This window comes from Protopterus annectens, chromosome 12.part0 (genome assembly GCF_019279795.1).
Source record: "Protopterus annectens isolate FY-2018-M chromosome 12.part0, PAN1.0, whole genome shotgun sequence".
In the NCBI taxonomy this organism is placed as follows: domain Eukaryota; kingdom Metazoa; phylum Chordata; order Ceratodontiformes; family Protopteridae; genus Protopterus; species Protopterus annectens.
The window spans coordinates 600,928,918-600,952,807 of record NC_056746.1 but is presented as its reverse complement, the minus strand read 5'-3'; the positions used below and the strand labels follow the sequence as shown (position 1 = coordinate 600,952,807).

Here is a 23,890-nt window from a genome sequence, read left to right as displayed (position 1 = left end):
CACATCCCAAAGACATGCTGTAGGTAGATTGGATACTCTAAACTGGCCCTAAGCATTAGTGTGTGCCTTCCATGAAAGGTTGGGCGCTGGGCTGGCAACTCGACACTGTAAAACTCCATTGCCAATCATGAGCAGACAGGTGATCCTCTGTGGCGACCCCTAACCAAGAAAAGCTGAAAGAAGAAGGCAATTTTATTTCAGGTTTAGAATTTCCTTGTGTCTACCCCCATGGAATGGAAGTATGCAGGAAAAAACACAACGTAGGCTAGATGGATGTGTTAGGGCTTATTAAATAGCTCCACCATACTGAAATCACCTGCTTATGCTATAAGTAGCTGATATGAAAAACATCTGCTACTTTACAGAATATATGAATTCTGTTATTGCCCATTAGTGCATGATGCACACCTACATGCCACTGCATGCACCTCCACTGTGTGCATGGAAGCTGAAATAAGGTGAACACAAGAGAACTTACTACTTTCGTCTGTGCCTGTGATATTATGCAAACATGCAGTTCAAAAAGTAGTGGGAAGGTTGCAGACATTGTAGTCGAACCCAGGACCTTCTATACTCTAGCCCTACACATACACATGCTGCCACAGGAATAGTTAGTTGATGTGTATCGAGAAACCTGTCATTCATTCCTTCTTTTCCCATGGTTTACCTATGTAACACATCTCACAAACAAGAATGAAAATTAAAAAATAAAATTTAACTTAATCTGGACAGATATAATATATTTTAACAAACAATAAAAAGGATGACACAGAACTTGTGAACTGTGCACTGCTTACATGCCCTTTTACACTTCACAGACCTACGTGTATACCTCTGTAATTTTAACCTGACATATCCTCATAATGTCATAATTCATTGTTGCCATGCATTCAACACAAACACTGTAGAAATGCCTATGCAAAGTGAACATCCCTACACAGTTACAGGTGTTTGGGATTCAGTAGTTCTAATGAGTGTGGACCTCGTTTGCATCTTCACCGTGTTGACAACCTTGAATCTACATGGTTGGTAATTGTGTAGCAGGGAAACTGAATGTTAAATCTTTCTAGACACAAAAGGTTAAATCACAGAACCACATTGCAACAGACACACTGTCTCAATATTCACAAAATGAGTCAACTTCTATCAGTATGGTTTCAGACTTGAATAATGCAAATTGTTTTCAGTCTTCAGAAATCAGTATAAATGATACAACACATGTAATTCAAAATACAGTTATGTCACAGTATTGCACATACAGATGTCAACACAGTCATGTACACAACATGCAGATTTTCTGACCAAACATAAAGTAAACATTTGCAGTGTTCAAGTTCATGTTATTTCAAATACAGAAGTTCAGAATGCAATAAATTCCAGTTTTTTGTTTTCAGAAACTAGTGCAAATATTGTACTGAGGGGGAATAATAGGGTTCGGACTGCAGGTTTTGAGCAGTTTCATGCAGTAAATACCAGCATAAATGATATACACACTTCAGGGTAAAGTAAAAAAGAAATGCATACCTTAGATCAAGTCAATGTTTTTTACTAGTATTTCAAAGCAAAATAAAGAAGAAATTCATTCCACAGCTCAAGTCAGTGTTATTGCTAGTTCTACAAAAAGGATTTTCAACTTATCTATAAAGGGCGTAGCAGTCCAGCACTAAATCAGATCAGTCTGTCATTGTTTAAGGTTGAAAGAAATGAGAGAGTATTTCAAAGTTTAAGGAAAATAAATTATGAAATAATGTACTGATTAATACAGACACATCAATTTCAGTTACAAATAGACCTATACTAAAAGACATGAGTGTAGTTTTGTCAGGATTTAATGGGTCAAAGATTACAGAAGTTTAACAGTTCTAAGTGTAACAACTCCATACCAGGTATGGACATGTCATCACAGTTACATGTTGTTTTAGCCTTCAGTAACAAGATTTTATTGAAAAATAAAAATGCTACAGAATGTACAATAGTGTACACAGATGTCCCTTGTAAGAATGTGTATGCAGTACATTGTGCAAATATACAGCATCTGAAGAACTGGTTATAGTGCAAATGTACAGAATCTGAAGAATTAGTTATGACAGGAATGTGCAGATTTATGTGTTAAAGATAAAATAAATTGCAGTTCAGGTGACACAGCTGAAGTGCAGGGAGTCAAATTACATTTTCATCTTTTTTTTTCTCAAAATGACATACTAAGAGTGGCTAATAAGAAAAAAAAAAGATAACAGTATGCATTTACCATTCGGGAAATTGCAGTTTACCAAGCACACCAGAGGCATGGAATGCAACTGAGTTATCAAATTACACGCTAGCTCAGTGAGCTGAATTAAAGACAGTACTGTATGCCATAAAACAGCATGGTAAATATCAGTTTGATAGTATTAATGACAGTTTCATGCAGTAACAGTTCTTACTATTTATCCAAGAAAACTGTAGACAGCAATGATAAATCCTTGCAACACTAAGTAGTACAGAACAAATTAAATGATGTCAGCCAAAGGAATGGCTATATTAAGACAGTGGGCAGAGACTTACACACTGAAGAGCAAATTAGACTTGAGGGTCACAGAGTAAATGGAAAAGGTTCAACAGTTATGATTAATTATATAAAGATGCAGAAATGCAAAAAAAATTAAAATATTAATATAGTGTTAGATTACTGCTTTAATTTCATTTGAGGTTATGATAGGGAAAACAATGCCACTGAGGTTTCTGTTTGATTTAATAATGAAGTTACAGCCTTTCTATTTCACTGGAGTACATTATCAGTTCAGTTACAGACTTGCAAGCATGTATTTATTAGAAACAGTTGTACTAGGCACTCATGATGATAATTATATGAATGGTACAAGGACTACTTTGATATGTGTAGCTGTTGCACAGCATGCCATTTCCAGTTCTGTCCAGCAAGTGGGATACATGCTCTGGCCTTCAAGGTGTACCAGCAGTTTGTGTACAAAGTAAACACCTCAGGGGGTCCTGTCCTGAGTTGTGTGACCAGCCAGCCCTGAGTATTAGGACGCTACACATGACATCAATAATGTAGGTGACTAATGTCTGGGTGGGCTACTTTTGGGGCAGGTCTGGCATGCGTCTTGTATTTTGGCATATCTCCCATCCAGGTGTACTCCACTTTTATGCATCATTCTCCACATATTGTTTGTAGTCAAACACTCCCATCACCAATTGTTGACATTCTGTACATCTGTGTCCCTCCACTGCTATTTTCACCTTATTTATCCCGCTCAGTCTAGAACTGCATTTTATATTTGTCTGGCTGTGCAGCCTTACCTATAGCCTCTCTTCATCCCACATGAACTCATTACCTTCCCCACCTAGTTTTCCTCTTCAAATATGCAAAAAGGGCAGCTGCTCCACAACAAGTATGTTATCTTTTGCCTTCCAATCATTCCTTGTTCTAATAGTTCTTTTGAATACTGCTAGCTATCTTAGAACATTTTCAATACATGAAAGGCAATATAATCAGCTAATGAATTAATATTAGGTGTCATTTCAGCACCAGTGGCTTTTGAAACTCTAGAAAAAATAACCTTTTACCTAAGAAATGTAAAATGAATCATGACTTCTTCTTAGAATGGAAAATAAAAGAAAGGAAGTTACAAAAATATTACTAAGCCTCAGTGTGCAATACATATATACAATACAGTGACCACAAGTCAAGACTGCATGCCATATTACAGCCCCATGGCACAGACGGATAAGGCCCTTATTGTGACTCTGATAGCCCATGTTTACTGGCAGCACAAGTGTTGGAGGGGTTGTCTGGGGGTGGGATCTAGTGGCCAATGTCAGCACTCAAATTGGGGGGGGGGGGTAGCCTAGGCTCACTTCAAGAAGATGTATACGAGCCTGGCAATCTTCAAGCTGCATAACCGCGGAGTTGCTTAGTCAGAGGTTGAGCATGTGCGGAACAGCGCATGCACATACAGACACTGTGCTTAAGTGGAGCTTGTAGGTTTACCAATGGATGTGAGAGGTTACAGCAATCCAAAAAGCAATATGAAATGGCATTACTTTTCTTGGTCTCCTTACCAGCCCCAGACATGAGTCAGTTTAAGCCATTGGGAGGCTGAGGCAGGTCATATAGGCCCAAATAAAGAGAGGACAGTGAAACAACTGATGGTCAGCTGTAGAGGGGGGGCCTGAATGTTGGAACATGTTGATATAAAGCAGAGATCTTATCATAGAGCCACCAGGTTTTCAAGAATGTAGCTATCTCATCTAAGTGAAGAACCCCTTGCTTTATGTTATCCAAGGGAGAACAGTTTAGAATTATTGTTTCAAAGTATACTTTAACTTTTAGGGTTTTACCTCATTTTACAAAGGGGTCAGCAGAGGGAAGACATGTTTGAAGGAATTTGTCCAAATAAGATACTTTGTAATCTCTCACATTCTGTTTGGAATTTTATATACATTATTAATAGTTTGACCTTTTTAATTTCTATAAATATTTGGTGATTATAATACCTTGACAGGAATGGACCCTGTTCCTAAGTACAATTATATTTCATGAAACTAGTATTTCTTTAATCTTTGATGTTTGCCAAGAGTGGTGTTCTTAGCACCTGCAGTTTACCTACAATTGCCTCCTTCTTCAATTCATATAGGGTTACATGTCTTAGTAGCACAGTTAAATATGCTTCAGTTCTTTTTGATTGGATCAGAGAGAGGGTAGCATAATGGTTAAGATATTTGCTTTATAGACACACAGTGCAGGGATTGATTCTCACATTGGTTATTGCTAGGCTTAAATGACCCACAAGAGCAGTTGGCCTAGTATTAACCTATGAATCTCTTGCTCCTATAACCACTGGTTATATCTGGGTGGCTGTTTCAGGTCGCTTTAGTTTTAGCTTCCATATCTTGGTATTTTCTGCCTTTGTGAGCCACAGTATACAAGATGCTATAATTGCCAGGTATAGCTTTTCTAAAATTCATGCTATTTTCATCCTTTCTTCTTCAACTAAAATGCAACATAGGTTAGTACTAGGCTAACTGCCCTTGGGGGCCATTTTAAGCCTACCCAGTTACTCTGTGTGGGAATCAAACCCTGCACCTTGTGTCTGTAATGTTAACAACTTAACCATTATTCCAGCCTCCCACTCTAAATATATCACTGCCAAGTCTTGAACCCAGGACCCTGAGCACTAGAGACAGAGCAACACACCATTAAGTCAAATAGAGCAACACACCACTAAGTCAAATCAGCTGTCATCTGTTTTTTTTTTTTTTTTTTTTTGCTTCTTCTTCTTTCTTGACTGTTGGTATTGGATGGTCCCATGATAGGAAAATGTCTTTATTTTTGGTAACATATTGTGGTTCATTTTTTGAGTTTTTCTTATCAGCCTGCATGTTGGAGTGTTTGTACAGAACACAGTATAACAGACTTTGTGTTTTAGTTCGATACTTATATTCAGAACTGAGTATACCACAACCAGTGGCAAGTTGTGCAGCTGCTTTCGGCTGGAATACGAGAGCCATACTGCTACCAGACAGTTGAGCGATGCTTAGAATGTTCAACCTGAGAAATTGCCAGCATCTTGTCATGGTGACTACACTCAAAGAACAGCAAGAAGATAAGTGTTGGGTTTTCCTTACTTTTTCTATCTTCTCCAAGTCTGTATGATGTCAAAGTTGACATCTCTCTCTGTATTCATCTATATCTATCTATCTTGCTATAAAAAAAAAAATATATATATATATATATAAATATATATATATATATATATATATACACACATATATCATTCAGGAGTACCCCTCAGGGGAGGTGCAGAAGGTGTTACTCCTCCTGACAAAAAAAAATCATGTTTATTGGCCTTGGGCATGCCCATTTTCTTACTAGATACCTTACAAGCATTTTGGTATTTTTTTTTTGTCAGAACAATCATGTAGATGAAATGATGCACAATTATTCATAGTGGATTTCTAGTGTATATTAGCTACAGTACTGATGCCACTTAGGAGACAAAGATCATGATATGCTAAGGGTAGCACTCTATAAATGCAAATTAGAGTATGAAACAATCAGACAGATTTTTGTTAGGCATGCAGGTTATAAGTGGGGGTACACATGCGGCAGAACAAAATGATTAAAAGTGAGATGGCATTGCAGAAATAAGTGGATGAAATCAGTAGTCACATTTTGCATGCCCTGTTTACCATTTTAGACCTTCTACCCTTATTGCTACTTAGAATGTAAAAACATATATCCTCTTTTAATGAACAATCCTTTTGGCAATACTTAAAAATGTGTCATCTTTTCAAAACTGAGTGCATAAAGATTGTATTTGGGCAAAACTAGGACATTATCTTCATATAATATTACTTCTAGACCTGTTAACATTTTCTGGATATATTCTTTGTGTCTTTTGTTCCAGATATGGCTGAAAAGTTTCTGCAAGCCAGTTTTCTTAACCCAGATATCAAATAATAACTTCCCCCCAATTTGCAATGTGAAAGTATCTTTATTTATCTTTCATTCTAATTAATTAGAATTGAATGTCTTTTACAGAGTTTATACAGTGAACAAAATAAATTGTAAACATCTTGCACAAACATCTGTAGGACTGAAGCATCTTCTGACTTTCACCTGCTTTTTCACATTAAGAAGAATGAGTGTCCTAGCATGTGTCATGTTGTAAAAGTAATTCAGGAGATACATCTCTGGGGTGACTAACTCTGACAGACAGTCAACAAATAAACGGACCATACTGCTCAAATTCGTTGCTCAAAAATTCTGACAAAGCCAAAAATAATGGGGAAACAAAGGCCTAAAATCAAGAATGTTTTTAAAGTATTCTAATTCACTTAAAAAAAGTTAATACAGCAATAAGTTTTGCATCAGCATGCATTTTCTGAACAATAAAAAATATGAAACTCTTTCATGTATGGCATTACAGACTGATTGTAATCCTCAGTGAATTATTCAGTGAATTATTCAGGAAATCAGATATTTTATAAAAGACAGGGCAAAATCAGGGACATTCTGCCAGTGGGGCAAAATCAAATTGCTATGGTAAATAGATGCTCAATGAGAAAAGGTGTAAATGAGTAAAATTAGCTGAGACATATATTTTGAACACAAGTGATATTTGCAAGTAAGCAGTATTAACCTTGGTCCATTCACAATCTACAAAGTGGTAGAACCTAACTAGTATATTGCATAATACATTGTAGTGTGGTTAGATGCTGAGATAGTGAGAAGACGTTCAAACCAAGAAGGATGCATTCAACAGGTTTGTCAGATAAACCTGGACTTTAGCTTACATACTTCAGTTTGGATCTTAGAGGGGAACAGATATGTCAGAAATTGTAAATGAATACTATCACTCTAAGGGAAGGATAATTTCTTAACTGAGGTGGGAATCTGGTAGTGCAACACCTTGAATTAAGACACCACATTATGCAGTAGGTGGTGTTGACCTAGAGAGCAGCAGGGAGACAGAATGGAGGTAAAGGCTTGCCTCTGCTGGCAGAGTTCAATTGATTATCTACTCAGTTACCTTCCCAAGACAGCAGTATGAGCTACAGGTTAAGAATAACTTTGAGCATGATGCTAAGTAATCCTTAGCTGGTTATTTTTTTTCTTGCACTGAGATTGCTCTAAAATGTATGGAGATGGCATGTTAGAACTAATTTACTTTGTAGGTCAGAGAATAATGTAATAGTTATCATTTTGTATTTGGTAGGGATGAAGTTGCCTCTAAGTTGTTTTTCTGTGCTACAGAAGTCCACTGCTGGTATCCTGGTCAAAGCTGGGACCCATAGCAAAGATCACTGGATTATGAAGGGTCAGAGCTAAAAATTATAGTGGGAGGGTTCCTCTCTGGCAAGCTGTATTTGAACACAGGAAATAAAAATTGGTTTCCTCTTTCCCCTTTCTTATTTGTTTTATACTTGAAGCTGTTGGCAAAGCAAATAAGAGACTCACAAATTCAAGTATATAACTGGTATAGTACTCAAGAAAAAATGGCTTTTTTCATAGATGATATTATGTATTTGATAAATCCACAAAATGACATTTAAGTCTTGTGAAATATTTAGAGAAAGTTTCATGTCACTTCAGGATATAAAATAAATGAAGATAAAACAAAGGCTGCAGTGGTAAACCATGTGCCCACAAATGATTTGGTTCAGCAATGACATTTCCAACATCTGTGGGGGCATGGCAGGATGAAATATTTAGATGTATGGATTAAATGAGGATTCTATTATGACAGCTGAGGATACATGGGAAAAGACTAAACAAAAGATAATACAAAAACTGAGAGGGTGGAAGCTCATGATTATGGATATGAGCAGTAAGACAGAAGTAGCAAAAATGTTCTGAGACCCTTTAGTATTATATACAGGTCAGGTGTATTTTTATCAACCAGAGAAGAACTTGTAGATTATAATTAAAAAAGATTTAAGGGAACTTATTTTTGAAGGGAAGAAGGCAACTGTTATTTTGGATACATCTTTTTTCTTTCCATTGAACCAGGTAATTTAGGACTACCTGATATGAAGGAATACTTTAGAACTGTACAGTTGAGGCTCATATACATAACACAAGAAAACAGGGGAGTTCAAGAAATAAGAAAAATGTAGAATTTTGGATGTAGGCCCTTAAAGATGATAACAGCAATCATACAGAATATTACATTTATAAAGTATCAGAACAATTTCTAAAAACAAAAGCCAGCAATGGAAAGGAGGAAGGAAACCTTATCAATAGGAATTACTATAAGAAGCAGCATAAAAAATAGGCGAGATGGGACTGGAATTTATTGAATAAAATTAAGAAGGAACAAAAGTACTGAGAGCAAATAACTATGGAGGGAAAGGTAAGAGAGTGGGTTAAGCCTAAGCAGTAGGATGGACAGCAGACTAGCAACTGTCCTGCTTACCATGGATAGACAAATAGAAAGGGATAGGGGAGTATTAATGAATGACCAGATCATGGATAGACAAATAGAAAGGGATAGGGGAGTATTAATGAACGACCAGATCATGGATAGACAAATAGAAAGGGATAGGGGAGTATTAATGAATGACCAGATCATGGATAGACAAATAGAAAGGGATAGGGGAGTATTAATGAATGACCAGATCATGGATAGACAAATAGAAAGGGATAGGGGAGTATTAATGAACGACCAGATCATGGATAGACAAATAGAAAGGGATAGGGGAGTATTAATGAATGACCAGATCATGGATAGACAAATAGAAAGGGATAGGGGAGTATTAATGAATGACCAGATCATGGATAGACAAATAGAAAGGGATAGGGGAGTATTAATGAATGACCAGATCATGGATAGACAAATAGAAAGGGATAGGGGAGTATTAATGAACGACCAGATCAAGTTGAGCTTTTAGTTGAGTCTAGAACAGAAACTGCTGTTTAGAAAGGGATAATTAGTAGAATATATTAAATTCTGCATAACTACATAAATCAAACAAAAGAGGTTAAAAAATATTAGGAAGAGAGAGTGGAAAGGCAATATACATGGCAACTGTCGGAGGACATCTATAAGGCAATATACATGGCAACACTCGAAGGACATCTGTACGTCTTCCAAGTATGAAACAAAATCCAAAAGGTTTAAGGATGATATATGGAAATGCTTGCATAGGTATTTTATAGCCCGAGCAGACATCAGTGAATTTTTCCTCAGGTAGATAGCAATTGCTGGAGGTGTAATAGGAAAGAATTAGTAATTGGGAGCATAATTTTAGAAACAAAATGAGATAGCAGATTCTAAAAATTGCCTATAGAGTATTTTGTTAACAATGTTGGGGAACACATTATTATAACTAAGGAAATTATACTTTTGAGCTGGGCTATAGGATCTCAATTGCTCAGCCATAGTAAGGCCTTACTAAGTTATTGCTATTGGCTGTTAAAAAACGCAGTCACTAGAAAATGGAAGTCAAATCTAAATAAACTGAAACTGAATTATAGAATATTGTAAAAATTGGAGGTGGGATCTTAAGGAAGGGAAGGAGCAAATTATATATAAATTAATGGAATTTGTCAGAACAATACAATGGAGAATAATGCTCAGTAGGAGAAAGAGTCAAATTAAATACAATTTAAAGGAAGATAGGATTTAGAAAATGCAAATAATGATGGAGTGAATTATAATTGTTATATATTTAATGCATGGAACTCATGGAAAATGCATAGAATGGTCCTTATTTAAATGGTGTTAATTTAATACAGATGTTTATAAAAACATCAATCTTTATCATACTCCCTGCCTATTCTTTCATCAAGTACTTTTTCAATATATTTACCACTGTCTGATTTTTAGACTTTAAATGAACATCTGTGTCTTTCAGCACTTCTCACAATATAGACGTAATCACCTGCATTATTAGGAAGAAAGTTGCATCCTACAGGCACCCTCCAAGTCCCCAATCTGTTGTCTAATTTGACAGAAATCTCCCCTGAAAATACTCCCATCCATGACATCCAGCTGCATGGGTGTAAAGTAGTGGTTCCTGACTACATCCGACCCTCTTGCCAAATATAATGTCATTGCATTTATGCAGGGATACTTTCCGTACTCCAGAGGCTTATCTGATACTTTAATGTTTCCTGACCTAATTGCATCATTCCTTCACTTTGAGAGCATTAGTCAGATGGCCCTGTAGGCAAAGGCCAAGTGTACAGGCAGGCCCAACATCTTTTCCTTTCTTATTTTCTTTACATCATTTGCTGAATTAAATTGAAACATAAGATTCTCAACTTTATTTCAGGCAGCTGAAAGCAGGAGTGATCAGAATCCTGAAGAATCCACAGAAAGTGTAATCATCTAACTGGGCTGACTTTCTTCTTTGTTATCAAGTTGAATCTTGAACTCCCTAAACATCACTCATTTCCATAATGAATCATTATCTAAGAAACAGCTACACACACTTCTTTTGTGTGATTTTTATTATAGCTTGTACAAGGTTCAGCTAATTACCTCAAACTGTATACATGCCACTCTACACTCCATAAGCATAGCCATATTGCAGTAATTACCTGATCATTCTTGTTGATGCCCATCTGACTTACTAAGTCTGGCAGTAGCTGAAATGTCTGCTCAATACAGACCTTAGCAAGCCACTGCTGTTGCCCTTTCCCAGTGACTGACTAGTCCCACTGCATTATCTACTGATTTATTTTATACCATTGCAAATTATACTGATATTTTCTCATGAAATAATAAGTTATTAATATAATATCTTCTCATTTAACAATGTTCCTTTGCAATTATCCTTAGGTACCAGCAACTGTAAAGACACAAAACAATCCTGCAAAGTCTTCTCTTAAAAAAAAAAAAAAAAAAAAAAAAAAGAGAGACAGAAATATTACTCTCACCTTTTGCAGATGCAGTTTCTTGCCATTGCCTTAACTTGGCTAAGCATGAAAATAACAAAACACTGGCCATAAAATACTTGAACAGCTTATCGCTTTGCTCCTTATTCCTAGTCAGTTGAAGACTGCTGCACAAACTGATTAAGTTGATTTCTAACTTCTTAAACCCTTTCTTATTTTTGCTTATGAGCATTAAGCCACAGGTATTGGTTCCCATATTCTGCTTCAGCCCATAGAAGTTCCACCTCTCTTTAATTCAAATTTTGAAAATTATTATTTCCCTTTCTCTTTTGTCACCTCCAAGCTGATACCAATTGCCACTTTCACCTGTATGATGTTTTATTCTCAATAAAACCCAAAGGCAGCCCATTGCTGTGTCTGAAGGTCATTCACCCCTCTTTCAGTGAGAATCTAGTGGTCAGTCAAGTTTCATTGTGCATTATGTGTTGCAACTGAAATGCTGAGTTATAATTGTGAGTAGTTAGTCTTATAAAATACAGTTTGTGTGGTAGTTCAATAAAGCTGGCTAGTGATTTCCCATCTGATTGTGTTTATTATGGTGAAGGAAGGGACAGACAAATCCAAGTTTCCAATTGGGAACCTAATTGTATGTCAAAGGAGCTGCACTTTCATGTAGCCAACTGTGTTACTGTGAAGACAGGAAAGGATTGGAGAAAGCATAGAATCAAAGCATAATGCACACTCCTTGTTATTTGCAAGCAGAACAGTGAAGAATAACCCCCTCCCAACTCTCATGATGGTGGGGAGTAAATATATATATATATTTTAAGGGAATAAAAGGAGAATGGAAATGAGGACACTGGGGTGGGGGGCTTCCACTTCCCTCCAGGTGACTGGGCAACACTTTACTGTTAGGGAATGGCTGTGCTATGGTGAGCATTCCTGCATCAGGGTGTCCTTTCTAGTCTCTTACCAAAGTGCATTGATTCACGTCACTCAGTTGCCTGTTGCTGGAGGTAGACCTCTGGGTTCCACACAGGTCCGAACAGTGAAGCAATGTACAGGTAGGCTAGAATGTGAGGCATGCCAACAAAATATTGTGCTAATTACAGTAACTCCATTGTATATTGGAACTGGAATACTGAGATGTAACTGTGAACAGATGCATATGGATAGATGCATAGATTGTGTGGTAGTCCTGCAAATTAAGTACAGTTTGTGTGGTAGTTAATTAAAGTTGTCTCATGCTATCCCAACCAATTGTGTTTATTGTGGTGGGGAAGGCACGGACAAGTAATTTAGTTGTCACTTTATTCTCATGTCACATGATTTTCACAGCTTCCCACCCTTTGTCTCATGCCTTTAAAATAAATAAACTATATCTTGGTATATATTTATTCAGGGTAACTCAGGTTACCAAGGTTCCTTCACCCTTCCCTTTTAGTTGTATTCTATAATCAGAGTAGTCAACACTGACATATGTTGTACTTCTCACCTACCAAATAACTGCACTGTTAGCCAACATATGCATTTCACGCACCTATGACCTATGACCTATGGACCCTATACCATGCTGTACTTTAGTTGGAAGGACCACACTGTCTTCAATGAGCAAAATGAAGTCATACCTTTTCTTCTTTCTTTCATTCTTCCTTTTTTTTTTGTTTTTGATTTTCTGTGCCATTCTAACTTTTCACTTTGTCTACCTCATATGACACAAGTTCTTCCATAGTGAGAACTCTGACATTTCGCTGCTAACTGTACTGTTGTACATGCATGCAGGTCCTTTGTTTAATTATTTGTCTGCTGCCATTGACCTCAGATTCCATTATTGCTACTTCAGTCATGCTTACACAAAAGAGAGTCTTCCTTCTGGAAAGGTTCTGCACACACACACACACACACACACACACACACCTGTGAATCCTCATGTAAAGGTGTTAAAAGGAATGTGCTACAATGGGGTATGAATGGGACATGATCAGGATTATATATTGTTTTCTTTAGGCTTTATCTCTTACTGATGTACTGGATAATGTCATATGAGTAAACAATTATGCTGTAAAAGAAATACCCCAACTAGGTGGTGATTCATTCATCTAATCCCTGTCACCAGCAATGCATTGACTCTGTTACCATAGACCTGACACCACCATCAGGGCTTATGATGAAGTCATGTTCCCAGCACTTCCCCACCTGGAAGAGGCAAACTTCATCATTCCTCTTCCTTCCTCAGGTCTAACAGATGCCTACAATTCTAATCAAACTCAGGTCACCTGGCCATAGACAGGACTTTATCCATCTATTGCTACAGTCTATTGGAGAGAGCAAATTAAACATGAAGTATGAGCCACAATTGACTGTGTTATGCATTATTGTAATAAGATGGACACATCTTCATCTTTTAAATGGCATTTGCAGGATATAAGGTTGTGTTATTGTTATTATTATTGTTATTATTATTATTATTATTATTATTATTATTTTTGTGTAATACTTGAGCATGCAAGTATAAACTTACTATGTTGTTATTCCAGTACAGAGAAACAATCTCACTCCATGAAACATTGTCTTTAAAGCTTCCAAAGTTGTTTTCTAACCAGTCTTGCCAATTGCTTGTGTTCAAGGCACACGCTGAGCCTAAAAAAAAGATACAGCTTTCTGCAGATTACTTCATTAACCTCTGGTATCACATAATCATTTATTTTTGAAGCAAGGCATTCTAATGTTTCAGGTATAACATTTGTTACCTATGAAAATGAGATTTAGAAATGTTGCATTCATCATACAAACCAAATTGTTTGCGAAATGTCTGTTTACCTGTTAAATTATACTGCAGATTCAGAAATCCTATGCAGAAATTGTGGACATGATTCTGCCTTGTTGTAGTCAGAAGTGGGAAAACAATGCTAAAACCAGATACTCTGTCAAAAAATAAGTTTGTAAGAGTTTATTAATGTTTATGGGGGAAACTGATCTGATAGAATCTCATTCTTTTATCAAGTTTAAATTGTATTTCTATAAGAATCTATTACAAGTGTCGGAAATACTAAAAAATTCAGAGAGTGGATTACAAGCTTTTTTTTCCTAAGAATGCCAAACACTGCTACTGCTGTTATATAAAAAAAAAAAAACTGTTGTATAACAGATCAGTTACACAAGCATTCTTATGCAGACATCCTGATATCCATTTGTGCATGCAAAATCATACACAACTAAAGATTAATTGTTTCTTATGTCTTTCTTGCAATAGGATATGTTCTGGGATTCAGTTGTAGTCAATCTTTGAACAGCATAAATTGTCATTTGTGCTCAAATACAGTGAAGTGTATTTAATGAAAGCACGTTAAAAGATATAAATAAAAACAAATATAGTCTCTAGCATATTTACTGGCAGTGGTCTTATACATCCCTTATTACTAAAATACACGTTGGAATATTTACTATATAACTTCATGATTCATACTAAATTATTGGAAAAGAAAAGTATATTTCACAATGTATGCTTCAGGGACGAATAAGATTTGAAGATCAACTTCAGTTTTTGTTAATCAATATTGTTCTACAGAATACAGATATCTGCTGCAAACAATTCCTGCAAAGAAAGTCATGCATATACAAAATATGTACCGCTTTGTTTTCTTTTTGATTCTTTTGAATGTTTTTCAGCCAAAGCAGCAAACCAGAAAGCAATGAAGTTACTAAGTATACCAGTATTCTGTGGTCATTGCCCAAACGTGGTCACGTAAATATAGGCTGTACTCCGCAAACTGTACCCGCATGGTAAGAAGTTCTTTCAGTATTCCTGTCACTTGACTTTTCATTGCTGTGCTCTTAAAGCAGTGGGATATTTTTCTACTATTTGCATAAAGACTATTAATTCTAACAATATTATACTCACATTGCTTGAAAGGAAGCACACGTAATGTTTGTTGGAATAAGATTGAGTTCATATTCAGAAATGCTGGGAAGAAGCAGAGTTAGATCTTTCTGGAAAATAACTGCCCACTCAAGTGTAGTGAAAGAAACAAACTGGGGCTTCATTTGCAGAATGGTTCTGTAGAGCAGCAAGTACCTCACGTGGTCTATTTCCTCTTCTGTGAAATTGGTCTGGTGGTGCAAAATTAAATGAAAATGCATTAATATAATCAATGCAGAATTGAAATAGCTGTTAAAAACATAGAATAATAGCTCTAGCACTATAATGCACAGAGGATAGGTGAGGAGGGTAACTACATGTGTAACACATGAAAAAAATAAACAGGGATTTCATTTTTCTTTACATCACAAATAACCCATATGCAGCTGTACAATTTACACTGTTTTATTGATAATGCATATGCCAAATATATGCTTGTATGAAGCATGAGAAAGTACATTACTGAAATTCAATATATAATCATTTAATAAGAATGTTTAAGTTAAAATATCATTTCAATTACAAATATATCAACGGCTATTTCCTCTACTAGTTTATGACCAAAGTGAATATTTTATTTCATTGTATATGGTATAGTAACTACTCAGACAATACCAGCTGTCTGGAGTCTTTGACAGTATGGACATCTGAAATGTAGTTAATTATCATCAAATACATGTGTGCCAAACAAATTAAAAGGTGATGTTTAACTGCATATGGGTAGCTCTGTATTTATCATACATCATAGAACAGATGTGTCAGACTGCAAAGTTAACACTCTTATCACAGCATTAGCAACAAAACTCCAAAATTAACAAATGTATTTTGATCATGTTATCATACTCCAATGGATCGTAGAGACAGCTAAAAGTGTGCTGACATTTGGCTATAACTAGCTGTTGCATATTAAAATATCTGGTAGTGACATTTATCACAAGCTGATCACTCAAATGCATGTCACCTTAACTAAAAGGGGAATATGTACACACTGTAACATGAGTAACACATAACTAAAACTTTACTCTGCTTGTGATGGATTGTGATGCTGACTCCATGATGCATTACAATCTATACATATGCACATCTGAATGGGAAAATAGGAGACAGTCACATCTAATGGAGAACTAAAGTAGATGTCCAAATGTAAAGTACATACCTTGCTGTGCAGTGAGAATACCATGCTTTATTCCAGCCTTATGTTTGTACATGTGGGGCTATGTCTACACTGTAGTACAAGGAACTGTCCTTAAGGAGGGAAAGTGGTAGTGCTTAAATGGGCTGACTACTAACAGCTATGTCCTTACCAACCATGATGTGTGACCACACATGTATGTGATATGCCAGCAGGAGGCCTGCACAGTACAAGCCATTGACATTCATATGGATTATAGTGCCCTCCCATGACTTGCCCCCCTGCAGTCAAACACTGTCATATCTCAGGAGAACCAGGCCATGCAACCTTGATTTCCAGAGAAATCCCATTCACTTGTAGCAGGCTGGAGTCATGTTTCGTCACTGACCAGAGGCAGGTATCATCAATAAAATGAGTTAGTGCTCATATGTATAAGACTGCAGTTTACTGTTACCAATGTGGGGCTATTCTAAGCTATATAATACACCACTAGTGCTATGTACACTTTACATGACTAAATGCAGTATACTGTGTACAATAATGTACTACAGAGATTAACACAAAATATTCTAAGTCAACCGACGATGAACACAGTCCCAAAAGATCATAATACACTATAGTTTAGTGACATACATTTAAAAAGTATAAATAACTGTTTCTTACTCATGCTTATTTTATTGCAACAGTTATAGCCATAAAAACAATTGGCTAGCTTTATTTCACCTTTTTATTTTTATTTTTTTTTGGGAGGAGGAATGGCATCTGATGAGGGGGTATGGCCCTAATGGGGGCCTGAATGTAGCAGATTTTAGTTGTTCTGTACTAATAGAAAGTTTATGACAGGAGTTTACTATCAACTTTGATCCAGGCAGTGCATGAAGTAAAGGAATATGTATATTTTGTCTCAGGCTCTCCTATCAGAATATATCTCAAAAGACCACTTGACAGATATTGGTGTCTAAAACTGCTGGACAAGAGATCTTTTCTGCAAAGAAGGATTTCTAGTGTATTCAATTCAGTTATTCAAACCCGTGAACTAAAATGGAGGGTCAATTTGCTTGTCTTCCTTCTGTTGCCAGCTTCATACCAATTAGGTCCATAGGTTGTTACTAGGATATTGACATTAAAGGATCTTTAGATGCAAATATCAAACAGATTCTGTAGGGTGTTTGTTGGGTCCTTTTTCAGGCTAGTGAGTTGCATCCTGGTATGTTATCTTGCCATATAGAAGCAGTGTTCTTGGCCTTGGATAGTGCCTTGAGGACTTGTTCTTGGAAGATTTGGGGGTATAGATGCAGATATGTCAGGGAGGTAGTTTTAGCTAAATTTATCTGCTACTTGATTGACTATGTCCTCTGGGTCTGAATAGGTGATATAATTTACTATAAGCTGGGCACATTGCTGGGCATTGTTTCTGAGGTTTCTAATGTTGGCAAAGAAGGCATTGATTTATATTTCACCTAGGAAGTTATTTTTACATCATATCTGGCTTTGGTTGAGTTGATGAGGGTCCAGAGTTCCTTGTTTAGTTTAGCAAGAGTATTTTTGGCTTCTTGAGACTTAGGATTTATTTTGCATATAGTGATTTTTTTTCCTTTTATTATTATGGGGCCTCTTTATATTAGGGTTCCACCACAGGGATTGATGATTGAATTTGGTGTTGTTATTTCTTTTTGAGGGGGATACATGCATTTATGCAGCTATTTACATGTGCATACAATTGGACTGCAAAGGAGTATGCAAAAACTATGGGGCTGTCAAGGTGGTGGGAGGTTTCAAATTTAGTCAGGTCATCGTTCAGCTTTAGTAAATTGGCCTTTACATAGTCTCTGAATATTGACATGTCAGAGGATGTTTTAGGCTCCACTCTTATAGTGAATGTGACTGACTTGTAGTCCAGTTTTAATGGGTTGGAGGTTACAAATTTTGTGGAGGAAAGTTGTTTCTTGTTGGTAACAACCAAGTCCAGGATGTTACCACCCTGGTTGGGGTATGGACTAACAGGTCCAAAGACTTTGCATTGATGAAGTCCAGAAATACCTGTGCATACATGTATGAGGATGTATAAGCCTTCCACTTGGTATGCTTGGGCAGTATAGTCTAATGCTCACAGACGGTGAACGTTTCCTTAAAGGAACACATCCCTCCACACCACATGCTCCAGAGACCTCAACCTTATTACCACAATCAACAGAACATGCTGGAGGGACAGGTTCATAACCCAGAGACTGCCCATGCTCTGGAATAGATTTCCCATACATGTCAAGCAGAGCACCTCACTGGTTCTCTTCAAGAAAAAATCTTGATGAGTGGATGGGAAATAAAAAATTCACCCCAGGGATAACTCCAGTGGCTTTACTCAACAGAGGCAATGGGAACTAAGGTCGGGTGGCATGATGCCAGGGTAATCCTGTGGGCTAGGCTTGTAAAGGCTCCAGGGCCATTAGCCTAGTACACACCTATGAACCTATGAACATTCTGTTTGTGAAAGATGCAGGCAGTTAACTACCACAGAATCCTCACTCTCACAAAAGGACACAGATTATGAGCAGCACACACTTCCACAATACTCTACACCAACCAACATTATTTTTTTATGCTGAGGATGTAAGGAAATAATTTCCAAAGCCTCCTAGACCCATGAAGACCAGGTCCAGGAAAATCTAACACCACATCACCTTCTGGTAACCTTCCAACATGGATTCACCAGATTTAAATCATCCCAGATCCAGTGCACAGAACCATGCTACAAATAAACATGTTTTAGTGACTGGAAACATGATAGTCAGGCACACTGATTCTCCATTCAGTGTTCTAGACAAAAATATCATGATAGTGAGTTGCCTTTCAAGTGACAGGATCTCAGATTCCTCAAGGGCTCTCAAAACTCTTACATCTGGCAAATATGACTACAACATGGTAGGGATCCATGTGAGTAAGGAATAAGCAGAGAAACATGCCAGATCTCTCCATGTATGTCTTAAATTCAGGCAAGACTATTATCCTGTGAAAAATGCTTCCTTCTCCAAAATGATTCCTAGGTACAAAAAAAAAAAGATCATTGGTTTCAACAAATGGCTAAATAGTTGGTGCCATTCCAGGGAATCCCGGATGTGTTGCATAGTATGAGATGCGAGACAATCCTACTGCTTTGCCAATTATGGCTTCTTCATAACAGCTAAATCCTCTGCTGCCCCATAGTGCCTCATCTTGGCAGAGTTCTGCTAATGGACATCCCAATGTAACTAACATCCAAACTCCAAAAAAAAAAAAAAAAAACAGGATCACATTAAGGTGGTTCTACTCAATGCAGGAAGTCTTAACAACAAATTGCCTGACACTGAGACTCACCTGCATTTGGAGCACAGCCATGTCTGTGAAATTACAGTAACATGGTTTAAACATTCAGAAAGCAGTCCCTCCATATATTGGTTTTGTGCCTACCATGCTTTCAGGCCCAAATGGGAACTGTGGTGGCATCTCCATATTTGTTAGGGATCATATCGTCTCTAGCCAGATCCCCAGGGATCCATAAACAAAGTTCACTGAGCACCAACTCACACTAAACAAAGCCAACTGTCAGTTTATAGCCTGTTTTAGGACACTCTCTGTGTCCCCTGAAATTCATGTAAAGCTCCTAGATGCAATTAATTAACTCCCTGTATACAAAATTCCATTAATTTTGGGAGATTTTAACTACTGATCAATAAACTGGAGTACCTACATCTCAAATGTAAGATATGCTCAAAAGTTTTTAGATTTTATAAACAAATCTCTCTGGAATAGATTGCTAAGAAACCTACTAGAGGGCAAAATATTATTTGCCTAGTCCTTATGAATAACACTTCACAAACTGTGCTCCTGGTATCTCCTTTCCCTGTTAAGTCAAATCATAAACTAATGATCTTCACTATTAACAGCTCTAAACTTAAAAATACCAGTATCTCAGAATTCAAGGATTTCAAAAGTACAAATCTCATTAAATTCTTCTTCTTCTTCTTTCGGCTTTTCCCAGTTAGGGGTCACCACAGCAGATTACCTGTCCGCTCATGATTGTCAGAAATCTCATTAAATTCTATGGTGACTTTTTAAGATTCACTTATTCTGTCACATCCGTGTTCATTACTACAACAGGAAACTATACAAAATACAAAATAGTTCTATGCCCACTTAGATAAATGTATATAACTGACAGCATCTACTAGATTTTTAATACAATGAGATATTTAAAAGCAAATTAAGGTGTTCTTTAGTTACATCTGTAATCACAAAGGCCCAGATTTGTGCTGAACTCGTAGTTAATGGTACTATCTACACAGAAACTGTGGATATAGCAAACATGCTGGCTGACAGGTTTAGTGAAACTTCACACCCCTGTCCTTACCACATATACCCCAAAGCATCCCTAACACCTGTCCCTTACCTAGTATCTCCGAGCAACATGTCTTAAATGCCCTCTCCAAAGCCAAAAGCACAGCTTCTATGGAATCAGACAACATGCTGGCCTGTGTTCTACATGGGTTAAAACAGGAATTAGCATCACCATTGAGCATGCTTTTCAATCACAGCCTGAGCACTGGCTTTGTCACAGCAGAATGGAAAACAGCTACCGTCATCCCTTTGCAGAAAGGAGATGCAACCACAGAGGCCAGGAATTACAGACCCATTAGTCTGACCAGCCTTATCTGCAAGACCATGGAACAAATCATCATGGCCCTTATTAACAAAGATAGAGGAAATCTACACATACTGGCCCCATCCCAGTTTGGCTTTGTCAAGGGAGATCATGCCTGTTAAACTAGATGGAATTCTTCAAGACAGTCACCAAAGCCCTAGATGGGGGGCAAATTTGTGCATATGACCTACCTAGACTTATCTAAGGCCTTTGACACAATTCCCTATGCGGGCATCATTGATGAACTCACTCAGCTAGGTATCAACCCATATATTGTCAGATGGGTTGCAAACTAGCTGACTGATAGAACTCATACAGTCAAAATAGGGGACTCCACCTCTTCCAACAGACCCGCAACCAATGGTGTTCCACAGGGATTGGTTCTGGGACCCCTACTGTTTGGAATCTACTTCTCTGAAGTACAGGCTAAAAGTAAAGGGGTGTGGGTGATAAAGTTTGCTGATGATTGCAAACTGCAAACAATCATTGAAACCCCTAGTGATGTCAACATCCTGCAAGAAGGTCTTAAGCAGACTAATGATTGGTGCCAAAGTCCTAGTCTTAACATTAATGAAAAAAAATACATTACCATCCCCTTCAGCAAGGGTGATGTTACTGCAAACTACCACATCAATAGCAATGCCCTAAGAACACAGTCAATGGTGAAAGATCTGGGTACACAGGTTGACAGCAACCTGAACTCGATCACCATGTCTCCCCAGTGGTAATAAGGGCATTTTATATTGCTCATCTCATAAGTAAGGGCATTGCCTCCAGATAAAAAGAGGTTATAACCCCCTGTACTCTTCTCTCACCAGGCCAGTAATAGAGTACAGTGCTCCCTTTCGTATATTCCTTTTCAGACAACTGCAACAATTGGAGAGACCACAAAGGATTTCTCTCCCATATCACTTTTTTATCTCTACCATATTTTCATTTTATCCACCTTCCTAGCTATTCATTCTGAAGAAATGGCTGTCTGCCCTAACAACTCTTGAAGAATTTCTACTATCCATTCTTTAACAAATAAGTCAGAAAATGCCAGTGTCTCATCTTTATTTTAGAAAACTGCATCTTTATCTTAGTCTTAATTGGTGCCTGATCTAGATGTGTTGCTTACTGGCTCACTGATCAAACCCATACAGTCAAAATAGGGGAATCCATCTCCAACTGCAGACCTGTAACCAATGGTGTTACACAGGGATCAGTCTTAGGACTTCTACTGTTTGGAATCTATTTCTCCAAAGTACAAACTAAAACTAAAGGTCTGTGGCTGCAAAAGTTTGCTGATGACTGCAAACTGGGAGTGGTCATCTCCAAACATTATCAGCATCCTACAAGAAGGTCTTACACAAACAAATGATTGGTGCCAAAGTCATGGCCTTAAACACAATGCAAAAAAATGTGTTATCATCCCTTTTGGTAAGAATGATGTTGTGCTAACTACCACATCGATAACGAAACCATAAGTATGCACTCAGTGGTGAGAGACCTGGGCACACAGGTTGACAACAACCTTACCTTTGATCACTAGGTCTCCACTGTGGTAAAAAGAGCATTCTGTATTGCTCATCTCATACATAAGGGCATTACCTTCAGAAAAAGAGAAGTTATAACCTCCCTGTACTCTTCCCTCATCAGGCCAATAATTGAGTACAATGCCCCTTTTGGAACGTACCTTTGCAAGCACCTGCAGCAATTGGAGAGACAACAAAAGTTCTTCACAAGGAAAATTCAAGGTCTTCAGCATCTGTCCTATGACGATCATCTGAAATACCTGCCACTTTATTCTGTTTCATACAGACTACTCAGAGGTGATCTCTATCTTGCATATAAGGCAATTTCTGACCCTGCTTTACTGGAAATGCTGCATCTCCGTAAGTCAAATGGTACACGGGTTACTCACTCTAAAGGCCTTAACCTTGTATGTGGGTTTACTATCATAATTCCAATGTGCATCTTGTTGACACCACCGCAGTGAATGGTAGGGGGTCGAATGGTGACAATGTCGAACCTGACATTGTCGAAGTACAAATCTTGCCCCTGTCTTGACCCATGTTAAAGCCTGTTTGGAGGTCGAATTTGAGATGTACTTTCGATAATATCGGAATTCAACATTGTCACTTTCGCACTTGGGAGTCGGAGATACCGGCATTTGACCAAATGCACTTCAGAATTATGATAGTAGACCTGTATGTGACATTAATAGAACCTGCTCGAGGGACAGATTTGTCTCCCAGAGGTTACCACACCTTTGGAACAGACTCCCACTTCATGTCAAACAGAGAACCTCATTGTCCCTCTTCAAATGCAATCTGGATGATTAGATGGGTAACTGTAAATTCACCCCAGGGGTTCCAATTGTATCCCTCTTGGATAGGGGTGATAGGTGCTGATCGTGGACATAAGCGTAAAACTTGGCTAGGCTTGTAAGGGCCCTAGGGTCATTAGCCTAGTAATCTCCTATGATCCTATGAAAATATTTCTCCCAAAATTCACTTAAGCTCCATAACAGTAGTTTTAGGTGGAATATAAATACATGCCAGTGTAATTCTACTTCTACTGGCCAATAACTCCATATTACCACATCTACAAATATTGTATTTTCTCCCTCTTCTATCACTATTAGAGCCACTCTCACAATCAGCATCCCTCTTCTATCACTATTAGAGCCACTCTCACAATCAGCATCCCTCTTCTATCACTATTAGAGCCACTCTCACAATCAGCATCCCTCTTCTATCACTATTAGAGCCACTCTCACAATCAGCATTATTACTCCTCTTTTTCTTTTGTCCCTGATAATCTGCTGAATAT

The 23,890-nt window shown here is 37.5% G+C and overlaps 1 protein-coding gene across 1 annotated transcript in view; it reads right to left on the bottom strand.

Moving 5' to 3' along the window:
* The window catches only part of LOC122816195, a 248,364-nt gene that overhangs the window by 212,032 nt on the left and 12,442 nt on the right, over positions 1-23,890 (bottom strand). The window contains exons 3-5 of the mRNA XM_044088945.1: positions 15,249-15,457; positions 14,168-14,271; positions 13,869-13,987 (exon numbers count right to left, since the gene is read on the bottom strand). Coding sequence (XP_043944880.1) covers positions 13,869-13,987; positions 14,168-14,271; positions 15,249-15,457 — 432 coding nt within the window. The remainder of the gene's footprint in view (positions 1-13,868; positions 13,988-14,167; positions 14,272-15,248; positions 15,458-23,890) is intronic.